Source organism: Episyrphus balteatus, chromosome 1, assembly GCF_945859705.1.
Source record: "Episyrphus balteatus chromosome 1, idEpiBalt1.1, whole genome shotgun sequence".
In the NCBI taxonomy this organism is placed as follows: Eukaryota; Metazoa; Arthropoda; class Insecta; order Diptera; family Syrphidae; genus Episyrphus; species Episyrphus balteatus.
The window spans coordinates 16,505,061-16,517,707 of NC_079134.1; the positions used below are offsets into that span (position 1 = coordinate 16,505,061).

Consider the following 12,647-nt stretch of genomic DNA (forward strand, 5'->3'; position numbering starts at 1 on the left):
TAATAATATGAGTTGACAGATGAAAAACAGGTATAACTTTTTCCAGAGACGTCAGATTGTCTTGATTTTAGATTTTTTGGAATCAGCATTAAAAAATACCTTGAAATCATGTATCATATGTGCATATAATACCATATCCTATTTTTGCTAATTTTGAAAATCTCCATTTCGCGATTTGACCTTGAAATCGCGACAAGCGGACATGAGATTTTTCTAGACTTTTGAGATATGTTATAGAATGGTAAAAGGAAGATATTGAGCAAAAAAAATTTCTACTAACATTCATTCCGAGATTTACCCCTTTTTTCTCCTTATTTTACTGTATTATACATTGTAGTTAGTTAAGTTTGATTTAAAGTTGATTTAATATAGAAATGGCATTATTTCGTAGAGAAATCAAACGATTTAAAACGTTTAATGGTTAAAAATGCTACTCACGTTGGGCGCCAATTTCTTCAATTTTGTCTTGAGCTTGAAAATAATCACTTATAAATTATTTTATGTTGTTTCATCAAATGACACTAATCTGCAAAAAATGAAAGCAGAAGAGGCGTTAAGTGAAATAAAAACCTACGTTGGGCGCCAGTTCGCCGATGGAACCAAAGGATTGTAGTTTTTTTTTTCTTAATCCACTATTGCCTTCACTATTGGTATAGTAAGCGTTTTTCTTAAATTATGATGCATTAGCATTCTTGAATAAAAAAAAAATTATACATAAATCCTTCTATTCTGCCATTTATATCCTACATTGGGCGCCAACTTGTTGAACTATTAAAAAAAAATTAAATTATATACAAAATTCTTAAAACGTGAATAACCACCAGCAACAAAGTTTCTCCTATAAAAAATGTCTACTCTTCAATCTTTGATGGACATTCAAAGTTATACAGCTGCCACACCCTTCCTACAATGAAATCCAAAAGTTTCTTTATGTGAAAAAAGAAACCCAAACAACTTTTTTTATTTAACCTTTTTTCTTTTTATTTCAAATCAATGTTAATGACAAGAAGCTACATGTTCAAAATCTATCCATTATTAAAAAAAAAAAAACTTAAACAAAATTGACATCACCGCAAATCATCGATCGATTGAAAATTACAAAAAAATGCTTCTGAAGGAGCGGCCTATAAAGTGAAGAAATCTATTGTTTCAAAAAATTTAACTTCCATCATATCCATCAATCAATTATCTGAAAATAGAAGCTACATGTAAAATTGTTAGGAAAGAAAAAGAAAAAAACAAAAGTTCCCTAAAGGCGATGACCAAACCATTACCAACACGAATTAATTTGTCTGCCATTTTCAAAGTCTGTCATTTAAACAATGGAAACAAAATTAGTAAAAAAAAAACTTCCCACAACACCTTCCTACAAAATTAATAACCTCATTAAGGTTAACACACATGGGTCTTGTATGGTTTTTTATTAATTAAATTCATGTGTAAATTTGTAGGTATATATTGTTTGGCAATAAGAATTATGGATAACATAAATAAAACTGCAAAATAAAACCATGTTAATCATCATTTAGCCATTTGAAAAAAAAAAAAAAAAAAAAAAATAGAAACAAAATTGATCAGCAAAAACTTTGAGTCTGTCAACGTGTGGTAAATAATGTTTATTTTTTTTGTTGCTTCTGTTCTTGGAAACTATTAACAGGTGATTTATTGAAATGTACCACAAGCCATTTGTTTTAAAAAAAAAAAAAAAAAAAAAATAGGTGGTTGACAAAAAAGGGTTTTCCCCTAGATTATGTTGGTGGCATCGAAGCCATTGCGTTTAGTACTTTTTTAGTGTTTTTTTTTATGGTCATTTCACCGTCGGCATCGGTGAGTTTTATGCATGAGTAAAAATAATACTTTTTTATAGTTAATTTGAAACCTTTTGATAAATAATACCAACAGAAAAGATGGTAGTTTTATGTTGTCAGTGTAATAACGAAGGTAAAGAGATGACCTTGTGTTTTGGGCTTAAAAATTATGCATGGGCAAAAAAAAAGAAAAAAAACAAAACCAAACAAACCTTAACGAATTGAATTATTAGAATTATTATTGTTCACAGGAACAAAACTAGTGCAACGAATTTTGTGACACATTCGTCAGTTTAGATTTCTACTTTTCGTTCAGTTTTCGTTAACTTTTGCGTTTGAAAGAGTCGCACTTCATTCATGGTCCAATTTTAAAGCCCAACTATAATAAACTTTATCGAGCTTAAGCCAGAACTATAATTGAAGGGAGGGGAACAGCGCTGGCAACCGCACACGACGGACATCCTCCAAATAGTTCTGGCTTTAAGCTTATGTCAAAACCAAACGAAAAATTTCCAGAAGTATCTAATCGTAACAAAAAAGGTGAACCAAATGGATTCTGGTAACTTAAATAAATATCAAACGCAAATTTCAATTCGAATTCAATAATATTGATATGTTTGAGTTTAAATTTGTGTAACTATTATTTGAATTTTTTTGCTAACAGCATTATTATTATTTTTAATAGATAAAAACATGTAACTCTGCGTTCAGTTGAAATGCGTTTCAAATTTGACATTTGAGCTCGAACCGTTTCAATGGTTTTTGGTTAATTTTGCGAAGGTTAACGAAACTGAGTCGAATGTCCATTTTGGTTAAGTTTCACGGGCAGAAATTAGGTGAAAACATGGTAATGCAGTGCACATTTTTTTTAATATTTTATGCTATTTAGAGACGAATTTACTGCTAAATTTTAAGTAAAAGGTCAGAAAAAAGGAAGGGTGGTTGACTTTAAAGCGTGTCATTCATAGCCAACACTTGATGATGGTAAGGCAGTTCATAGTTTTAAATAGAAGATGTCACTTATGTTTGCAATATTGGAATTACTTACAACTACTGTGATACTGGCCGAAAAAGGAAGTGGCTGCTAAGATCCAAACATAATGGTCACATTATTTGTAATATCTAGGTATACTCGTCGGTGAAACTGGCTCAAAGTCAAATAAAACGCACTTAAGTGCAAACTCTTCATACAAAAGTGTGCACTGCCTTACCATCCTTTAACTTATGACCAGACTCTGAAATGGATCTTAAAGAAGCTCTTGTTGTTGAAAGTTCTGGTTATGCTTTGCCTTGAAAGACAAAATTTCTGTAGACTTTTAAAATTATATGCACATATTGAACTTAGTATTATGCAAGGCAAACTCAATTAACATTCATCTTGAATCATACATTAAAAACATTTTTGACTACAAGAGGGATTTACCTACTACCTCGACATAGAACTCCCACTGGGTAAAAATGTAAGTCAACTTTTTTTTTTCTTACACCCAGTAGGTAGAGTTCAGAGATAAAGTTAAGAAACCTACATTCATATATCTATACCATAGTTAGGTACCAGTTATAATAACAACAACAATTTCTACCTACCTCCAGCAAAGTCTTATCTATGTGGAACGACTCCAAGACTAATATGCATATCCGTTTGGATAAACTTACGTCGCCCGTTACACGTTTGTAATCCTGCATTTTCAGATAAATTATCTTCGGCACACACAAACAGCAGCACCAAAGCAGCAGCCAGCAGCAAGCAATGGTAATTTCCTAAATCAAAGAACCTCAAACGAAGAAGAAGGACCACAGAGTCCATACGATGTTATACCACCACCATAACCATAATACACCATCATCCCGAGCCCAAACCAAAACCTCACCTCTTTCCGCCATTAGCCAGAGTCATCACAGTCAAAGTCGAAGTCAGGAGGTGGTTTGCAGCAGTAGTTGGGTGGTTAGTAAAACTCTTTGCCAAGTTCCTATCTAAAATAGCTACAAATCCCAACATCAAAATGAGAAACACCAACTCCACAAACATGAAGCGAAGAGATCATCGTCGTCGTCGTTGCTGCGTGTTGTGTCCGTCTTTTCTACCGCTGCGCTGCTGCTGGCTGTCGCGTTCAGTGGTGAGAACACCCATCCCCGCACAGTAGTTATTCGGGAATCGCACATGACTGTGCCTTGTGCTTAATGTATCTTATCGAATTCAGCATTTGGCAAAACAGGATGATGCCACAGTAGTAAACCGAGAGAGGGGCGCTGGGGCTGGTGGACAGACTGTACCCACCTCCTTGGAGTTACACTACACTCTACACCACACCATACTACTTCTGAACAGCATCACACAGCACCATCATCCATCCTTCCCATCCAACGAACGCCCCAGCAGCGAATGGGGGACAGAGCGAAGCTAACAAAGCGAACTCTTTGATAGATCTCCGACGAGATAAGGACGTCATGTCGTGATGATGATGCTGAAGATGATGCTGCAGATGGTGGTGGAACGAAACAAGAAAAATTAAAACTTTGAGCAGGTTTGGCTTTGCATTTGTGGAATCTACAGCAGAGAGGTTGTGTTGTTATATGTAAGTTGCGCGCACCTTCCATGGATGCCTCTACACTCTACACCTACCTACCTTGCCTATAATATCTTCAAGTTTTTATTGTAGCACGACTTTTTTGGGCGCCTTTAAGATGTCTACTGTATATTTATATGTATGTGGGTATAATGGGCTGGAAGTAGGATGATGTGGATGCTGCTTTAGAAGAATGACGCACTACATGCTCTTTTGTGGCCATTTTGGAGAGAATTTTATTGTTATTGGTGTTGTTTTGAATTCCATTGTCGATAAGAGAATTTAAACAAAAAAAGAAAAAAAAAATATCACAAAAAAGTTTTTCTTTTCCGTGATATCTTATACCTACGCGACGATATACATTGTGTTTGCAGATTTATTTTTGCCCCTTTTGAAAATGATTTCCATTTCCCTTTTTTTCTTTGAATTTAAAAATAAAAATATTACAACAAATCAAAAGAAATGTCAAATGGTTTCTTAATGATCGTGAATGTCATGTTTAGAAAAACTTTTTTTATGATCGAAATTACTGTCATGTCTGCCAGATCACACAAAATAAACGCCTACTCATCTGTACCTGCATTATTGGCGCACAATAAAAATGTTAAACATGTCAAACAAAATGCGATATAAAAACTTAAGTTTATGTAGATAATGAAGTGTAGAGAGGGAAATAATCAAGGGCGTTTGAAAAAAACAAAAAACCACATACAAAGTTAAAAATAATATTTTTTTTATAATGATGAAGATCATCAGCGATATAAGATTAAAATAAATTATAACACAATTTGTGAAAATGAAAATATTTATATGCCAAAATGTCAATTCAAAATAAATTCTGTCAAAATTTGACAGAATTTATATCAATTGTTTTAAACATTTTATGAGGAAATATAAAATTAACATAATTTAGAAATAATTTGCGGACTCGATATGAATTTTGTATTGTTTTTTTGATTTTGCCTCAAATTCTTGAAATTCTTGAATAAAAACAGCTATTTTTATAACGGTTCTTAGGTACGTCAACATTTAGTTTGCTCATAGCTACATAATTATCACGAGCTACATTACCATGGCGCCTGGCACTGTTTTGGCTGCCGCTGTTTGTTATTTTAAATTGAACGTGTTTAGTATGGAATATAGGATACAATTATCGTAACGATTTATCGTACAATCGTATGCGATAATTGTACCGAGTTTGTGCACCGACGTATCCACTGTAGGTATCCATATTGCACTGCCGACGACAACGCCGACGGATATCAAATCAAGAAGTAGTTTGCGATTGATTGTATGGAGTTGTAATGTGTGTGCGCCTTTTACTAACTCATTATTCAATTTTTGAGATTATCATGCTTAAGGCCCAAGGCCCAAGGCCCAACTATAGTAGTCGGAAGAGTGCGTACGTTGACGTACGAAAATTCCCAAATACATGCAAATCACATGTCACAGCCATAATAGCGGATTGCTCGGTTTCGTTCAGTTTTGATGTCGGACGTTAACTCACTTTCCTTTCTCAATTTACGTCCGCAAATTTGACATTTCTTAAAAAAGAAAAAAACTTTTAATGAAAGTTAAGTGAATTCATTTTTGTGTTTCACAAAACATTTATAAGTTTTGTTATTTTATCAAATAAACTTATTTAAAATATTATAAAAAAGATTTAGTGTGATAAATTTCTGCCTAACATCGCCAAGAATGTTAAATGGCTGGAAACGAAGCCCCTAAATATGATTACGATTTTGTTTATCATTGCTCAATTCTCTGGTACACCAAAGTAAATTATTATACAAATAAATCTTAATCAATTTAAAATGTGTTTTTTCTATTTATTTCTACATAAAATTTTGTAAGTCTGCTGAAAGAAAATGAAACATGAATTCTCGAAACCAAAAACAACTTAACATAATAATGCTTCCGTTCTGTTAAAACAATTATGGGTAAGGCCTGGTACGCTGCTCGCGCTAAATTTTAGCTGAGATAAAATTCCTATACAAGTTATCGATAACTTGTATGGGATCCATTTTATCTCAAAATTTTCGATAATTTGTATGGGAGCTAAAATTTAGCGCGAGCAGCGTACCAGGCTTAAACGGATGCATTTGACAATCGGAAAGAAACAGTTCATTCGGTTTTGACATTAACTTCCGTTCCCGTCCGTCTATTATAGTTGGGGATTTATTTCGAAGACGCGAATCTTGGATCTTAAGTTTAAAATATGACACATAAGTCCCGATTACTCGTCTATGGAGATGCCCTCCAAGGGTAAAGTAGTGCATATTTGTATATAGCTAGTAGGTGTGTTTTTTATTACAACCGGTCTTAACTGGACAAAAGAAAACGCAGTCGGGGCTAAGCAATTTACATGTTAAATGCAACAACACTTTAGCCCCTTGGGCTTAGTGTTTAGAATTTACTTACAAACGTGAAAACTGACGTTTGGAATGATAAAATGTATTAAACTATTTTTGCTAGCATTCATTCTTGTATATCTTTGTAAAACCTACACGAAAATTACAAGAAAAACGTGAAAGCGAAAAATATGACAACTCTAAATTTGTGTTGTGTCTGCTGTTTTCGGAACATTCAATATACAGTGCTGCCAAAATTTCAGGTTAAGCCCCGAGGCGTTTTTTTTTGTCCAGTTAAGACCGGTGGTAATAAAAAACACACCTAGTGTCAGCTTTGTTTGCAATATTGCGTACTTAAGTGTCACTCATTCAAATCAAAACCTTTAATTAGTATAACAACTAATTCAAGTATGGGCTATGCTATACTATACCAAATTATTCATAAAATTAACGCCTCTTAAAAAAAAAGTTCTGTTTGATTTAAATATCGTTTGCTTTTTTGTGTGAAATGCTATTAAAAGAACCCGATTTAATATTGTGCAAACAAAATAGTAAGAAAAAATCTTATAACTTTACCTATGTACTAGGTATACCTACATAATTTATTTGTAGAGTTTGAAAGTAAAGTCTTAAATTGCGTGCAAATAAATTATTTTATTTCCCCTTACTTCTTAGCCTTAGTTGGTAGTTCTTTTTTTTTTCTGTTCAATTTTTATTTTCCTCTCCAGTCTTCCATAATGGAACCAGAGGCGGGTCTGCGCAGGATCCGCACTCATACTCAATTTCGAACTTTATTCACTGCCACGGCAACGTCGACAACGACGTCGGGGTGCAATCAAAATTCCATTCGCATTGGATACACTCCGATATGTGAAAAAATGAGAAAAACAACATGTAACTGAATAAAAAATGGAGGCTAAATAAGGCTCAAACGGAGACCTTTAAGATACAAAAAGAATTCAAACAAAAGATACAAAACTGAAGAAAACGAAGAATGAAAAAAAAAAAAATAATCAAAATATCACCAAAAAGATACACGAAATATAGCTACACACCATATTCATCCGGAACAGTGAACAGAGAAAGAGAGCCAGCAGAGCAGCAGGAGAAGCACAAAGATGGTCTGCTGCTCCGCCTTTATAAATTATTCATGACACGAATGTCATGTATCTTATTTTTTTTTTTTTTTTTTTTTTTTCATTTGTACATACCTATCTGTATATAAAAATTCTATACCTACAAGATACATATTTAACATATAAATAGAACTTTTTTTTTTTTGTTTATTGTTCGTCCATTTTGAACGAAAAATATAAACAAAAAAAAAGTTTTTTTTTATTCACCACTGCCAGCAAAAAATTTAATTTCGAATTTAAATATTGAAAAACGAAACAATAACTATTTTTTTTTATTTTTATTCTTTTATTTACAGAAAAACAACGGCTATCACTGTGTGTGGGTTGTGGTGGCCAAATTCATGACCAGTATATCCTGCGTGTCGCCCCCGATCTAGAATGGCATGCAGCGTGCCTCAAGTGTCAGGAGTGTCGGCAATTTCTCGACGAGAGTTGTACATGTTTTGTTCGCGATGGCAAAACGTACTGCAAACGTGATTATGTTAGGTAAGCTTTTATATATAGATTTACTTTATTTACATAGATAAATGTATGTATGTTTGATATGTCAGATAAATCTGCCAAAGAAACAAATATAAATAAACGGTCAAGATTTTTTTTTTTTTTATAGTAGATATAAATATTTGAAAGTGTGTACCTACCTTTACGTATAGGTATGTTTGATTTGCACGGGTGAAAAAGTTTACTTTGAAATGCCGACGTCTATAATCGACATGCCGTGCCGCCGCCGCCACCGCAAAAGCGATAAATGAGATATAAAAAAAAATTTTACTAAGTAGTAATGTCGATATTATGCAAAGATTTAACCAATTTATGTTAATTACTCGAGCAAACAGTTTTCAATTGACTTCATGTACATTTATACATAACTTACTTACCTAGCTCCTATAATACTTCTATATGTTAAAGTTTTGTATGTTTTTGCTTTCTGCCGTGACCCGTGAACGGCATGCTTTTTGTTCAATTTCACTGAAGGTAAATAAAATCTACCTTCTTTTCATGGGAAAAGAGAGAATAAATAAATTATTAATCAAATAAAATACAAAGCTTAATCTGTGATATTTTTAAATCAAAAGTTATTAATAGAAGTGGTCTACTTTTATTTGTTCTTCAATTTGGTCGAAATCGAAATGTATTGATAGATTTTGAAAAAAAAAATTTTTGTCAACACCTGGAACGTCTTTACTTGTGACACTAGCCAGGTTTAGTTTGAGGTTGGAGACTACTCATGAGTAGAAATCTAGTAGGTACAACAACTTCGACTTTTAAGGCATTTATCTTTATTGTGTTTCTCGTTTACAAGAAATATACAGAAAGAAACAATAACGACATTCTTCGAAGTAGAATGTACCTAACTCGAGTTAGAATTTGACAGCTAGCTTTAAAGCACAATTTTCTCGAGCACAAGATCTTGAGCTGATTTTAGTACTAGATTATCTACTCATGAGTAGTCTAACACCTCGAAGTAATGCGCCTATTTATTTGCAAACAATTGTGATAAACATACCTCGCAGTCAACACTTCTTTAGAGAAGATAAGGTAGTGCACATATTTACAAAAAAAAATCAGAAATATTAAAGCTGGGTTTAAAATATCCTGTGCTTTATAAATGTCAGAAATGACATTAGCAGTGCGGCAAGTAGGGTGGGTAAAGATCATACCGCGGCTACACAAAGCAGCATTTTGATGGGGATGAAGATCAAATAGATTGCCCGGAACTTAATCATTGTGCCTTCTGTAAAAACAGGCTACTTTTATGTATTAAAATTTCCACGTAGGGTTACAGCTGTAATTTAAAGTTTGTGCCAGGCGCTGCGCCGTGCAATTTTGTTTCCGGACGGTAAAATCCACATGTTTCACCCAAAGCCTGACTATAATAGTATATGAATATATACGAGTACAATTAAATCGTATGATGCGACCATAATAGCGGATAGCTAAGTTTTGTTCAGTTTAATTTACGAAGGGCTGACTGCATGTTTACCTTTCCTTTTGACAGTCCGTGCATTTTTGACATCAGAACTGAAAGAAATTCTGACATTATCAGTGACACTTTTTGTGAACTGCCTTACCATCCTTCAACTTCAGTCCTTGAAACTGGTCTTCGGGGAAGTGTCTAATTGAATTCTAAATTCCAGTATTGCATTGGGCCCAAAACAATTCTGACGAAACACATGATCTGCAGATAAGGTAGTTCTTGCGAATCAGAGGAATTGAAACCTGCGAATATATTTTTTGGGATAAACAATGCATTTCCAATTCCAATTTCATTTCATGATTTTTTTATCGAAAGTTAATTGAAATTGGGTTTACACTCTGTAGTTTTTAAATGTTTTCTAAATCCTACAAAACTGCTATAAGACCAGCATCTTCTACATCATCAGATGACTGAATTTTTTTACAATCAAATAAAATTTCTTGAAATTACGAATCACACAAAAAACTAACCCACAAAGAGATGTTAATTTTTCTTTCAAATGTTGGTATTCAGCTCTATTTCGAAAATATATTGTGAGTCTTTGACATAAAGAAAAACTTCATACCTTTTTATTTGTCAAGTTTATAGAATATTTATTGTTGAATTATTGTCATAATGTTGACCTTTTGGTGGAGTGTGTGAACGACTACTATAGACTTATTTGATTTACACGTTTTTTTTTCAATTTCAAGTTTCAAAGTTAAAAATACTTAATTAGCACCATGGCAGCGCAATTTACATACAGTAAGGGGACCCACCCAAATTCAAATGTGGGTGCACGTGACATGTGAAGTTTGTGATAGGTACACACCACAGATATTTGTTTAGGTATCATAAATAATTAATTTATAACAATTTGTAATACTTTCTTATTGTCATGCTGTTGAATATGAAATTTTATTCTAGATAAATATTTATGAGATTGTTTTCACTTTTTTTTCAGATTATTTGGTACAAAATGTGATAAATGCGGAAGCTCATTTAGTAAAAATGATTTTGTGATGCGAGCCAAGACGAAAATATTTCATATAGAGTGTTTTCGATGTTCAGCGTGTGCGAGGCAATTAATTCCAGGTAATTTTTATTTTTTTGAAATTTATATTATGTCATAACATAATTTTGACATTAATATGACAGAAAAGTAAAAATCAAATATAATGTCTGTCAAAACTTTTTTCTTTTCTTCATTTTTCTTGCATTTTATAAATGATCTATTCGATTTCCAGGTGATGAATTTGCGTTGCGAGACGGTGGCGCCCTCTATTGCAAAGAAGATCACGATGTCCTAGAGAAAACCTCACAAAGTAGTCTTACATCCTCATTAGAAAGTAATAATAACAATACCAACAATAACAACAATACAAATTTAAGCAATAACAATCATTCCAGCGAATTAGGATCAATGTCAGGTAAGTTTCGTTTCATCTAAATGTCAAAAGTACTGAACTGTCATAATTTATAATGAAACTACAATTTCAAACGCAATGATATAGCAATTTATCAAAGTTATTACTATTTTTTTTTTTTGTGTTTGCTTTGATGATTATATTATATATACGATAAAGCAAATCAGAATGCAATACATGTTTATCATTGAATAAACACATAATTTAAAGCTTGTTCACATTGCAATTACAAGTTGTTATCTAATTGATTTTTAATTGTTTACTTCAACATTGTCATCAATGTTTGTGAAACGTCATTATTTTTTTTTTATATTTTCTTACAAGAAGGAAATAGTTGGTTTTTTATCTGTTTATCTATTTATCTTTTGAAATCACAACTCGTAAGCGGAACTTATAAAGTTCTTAGTATACCCCACTCAATATATCACTTGTATTATAAACTTACAAAAAATAAAGAGAAAAAAAAGTAGTACGAACTTATTGACAACAACTTCGATAGCATATCAAACATGACAGTGAATGTCAAAAGAAATTTGTTTTTTCTTTGTGTCATGAATGCCGTCAGAACTTTGAAGTGTAGCGGTACCTTTAAAGTAGAAAATCGATGTAGAATTTTTTAGTTTGTAAAATTTTACTCATAATTGAAGAGTTTAGATAATGTTTTTTTTTTCAACTATTGTTTTCATGTTAACACACATCACAAATGGAAGGGGATTTCTAACAATTTAACTGTGGTACTTTGAAGTAAATCTTTTAAAAATATATTGCAAGTGCAATTTATGTTTGACAGGTAAAATGTCATGTGTCAAACAAGCGAAAAGCTAAAAGATAAACAAACCCATTTTTATGTCAAAGCCAAGATCAAGAATGTCATTGACTCGTCACGTCGCCGTCGGTTGCCGTTGCGTCGACGACGCGAGCACCTACAAAGATATTGAAGATATCGCGCAATAACTATCTGTCAAAGTTATTCAACATGAAAATATTTGATACTTGAAAACTTGATATGAGTTTATATACAATATTTAATCAGATCTTGAACAATAGAAGTAGGTCCTTAAAGATGAGATAAGATAATTTCGAGATTGACACCTCAATAATTGAAAATCAATGCCATTTTTATAAAAAAAAATCAAGTGGTGATTCAATTTAAGGGAGCGCCAATATATTTATAATAAACTTTTGAAGAATTCATTTTATTATGACACTTGAATTGTTGTAATTAAAACTCAATTACAAAGGAAATTTGTTTGTTAAAGATTGGCTTGAAGGTTAAAATTGATGAGTGTATTGCAAATAAAAGTGACATAAATGATTGATTTTTTTTGCAGGAATAGAAAATATGAAGATTACCATTAGTTCAACCTTAAAGAATTTCTATTAATTACTTTACTTTACGGT

The 12,647-nt window shown here is 32.5% G+C and overlaps 1 protein-coding gene across 2 annotated transcripts in view; it reads left to right on the top strand.

Annotated features, from left to right (window-relative positions):
• Positions 1-12,647, top strand: part of LOC129921147 (insulin gene enhancer protein isl-1) — a 40,987-nt gene that overhangs the window by 21,338 nt on the left and 7,002 nt on the right. For both annotated transcript variants that reach the window (XM_056002840.1, XM_056002839.1), the window contains exons 2-4: positions 8,159-8,348; positions 10,784-10,914; positions 11,067-11,249. In XM_056002840.1, the coding sequence (XP_055858815.1) occupies positions 8,159-8,348; positions 10,784-10,914; positions 11,067-11,249 (504 nt within the window). The remainder of the gene's footprint in view (positions 1-8,158; positions 8,349-10,783; positions 10,915-11,066; positions 11,250-12,647) is intronic.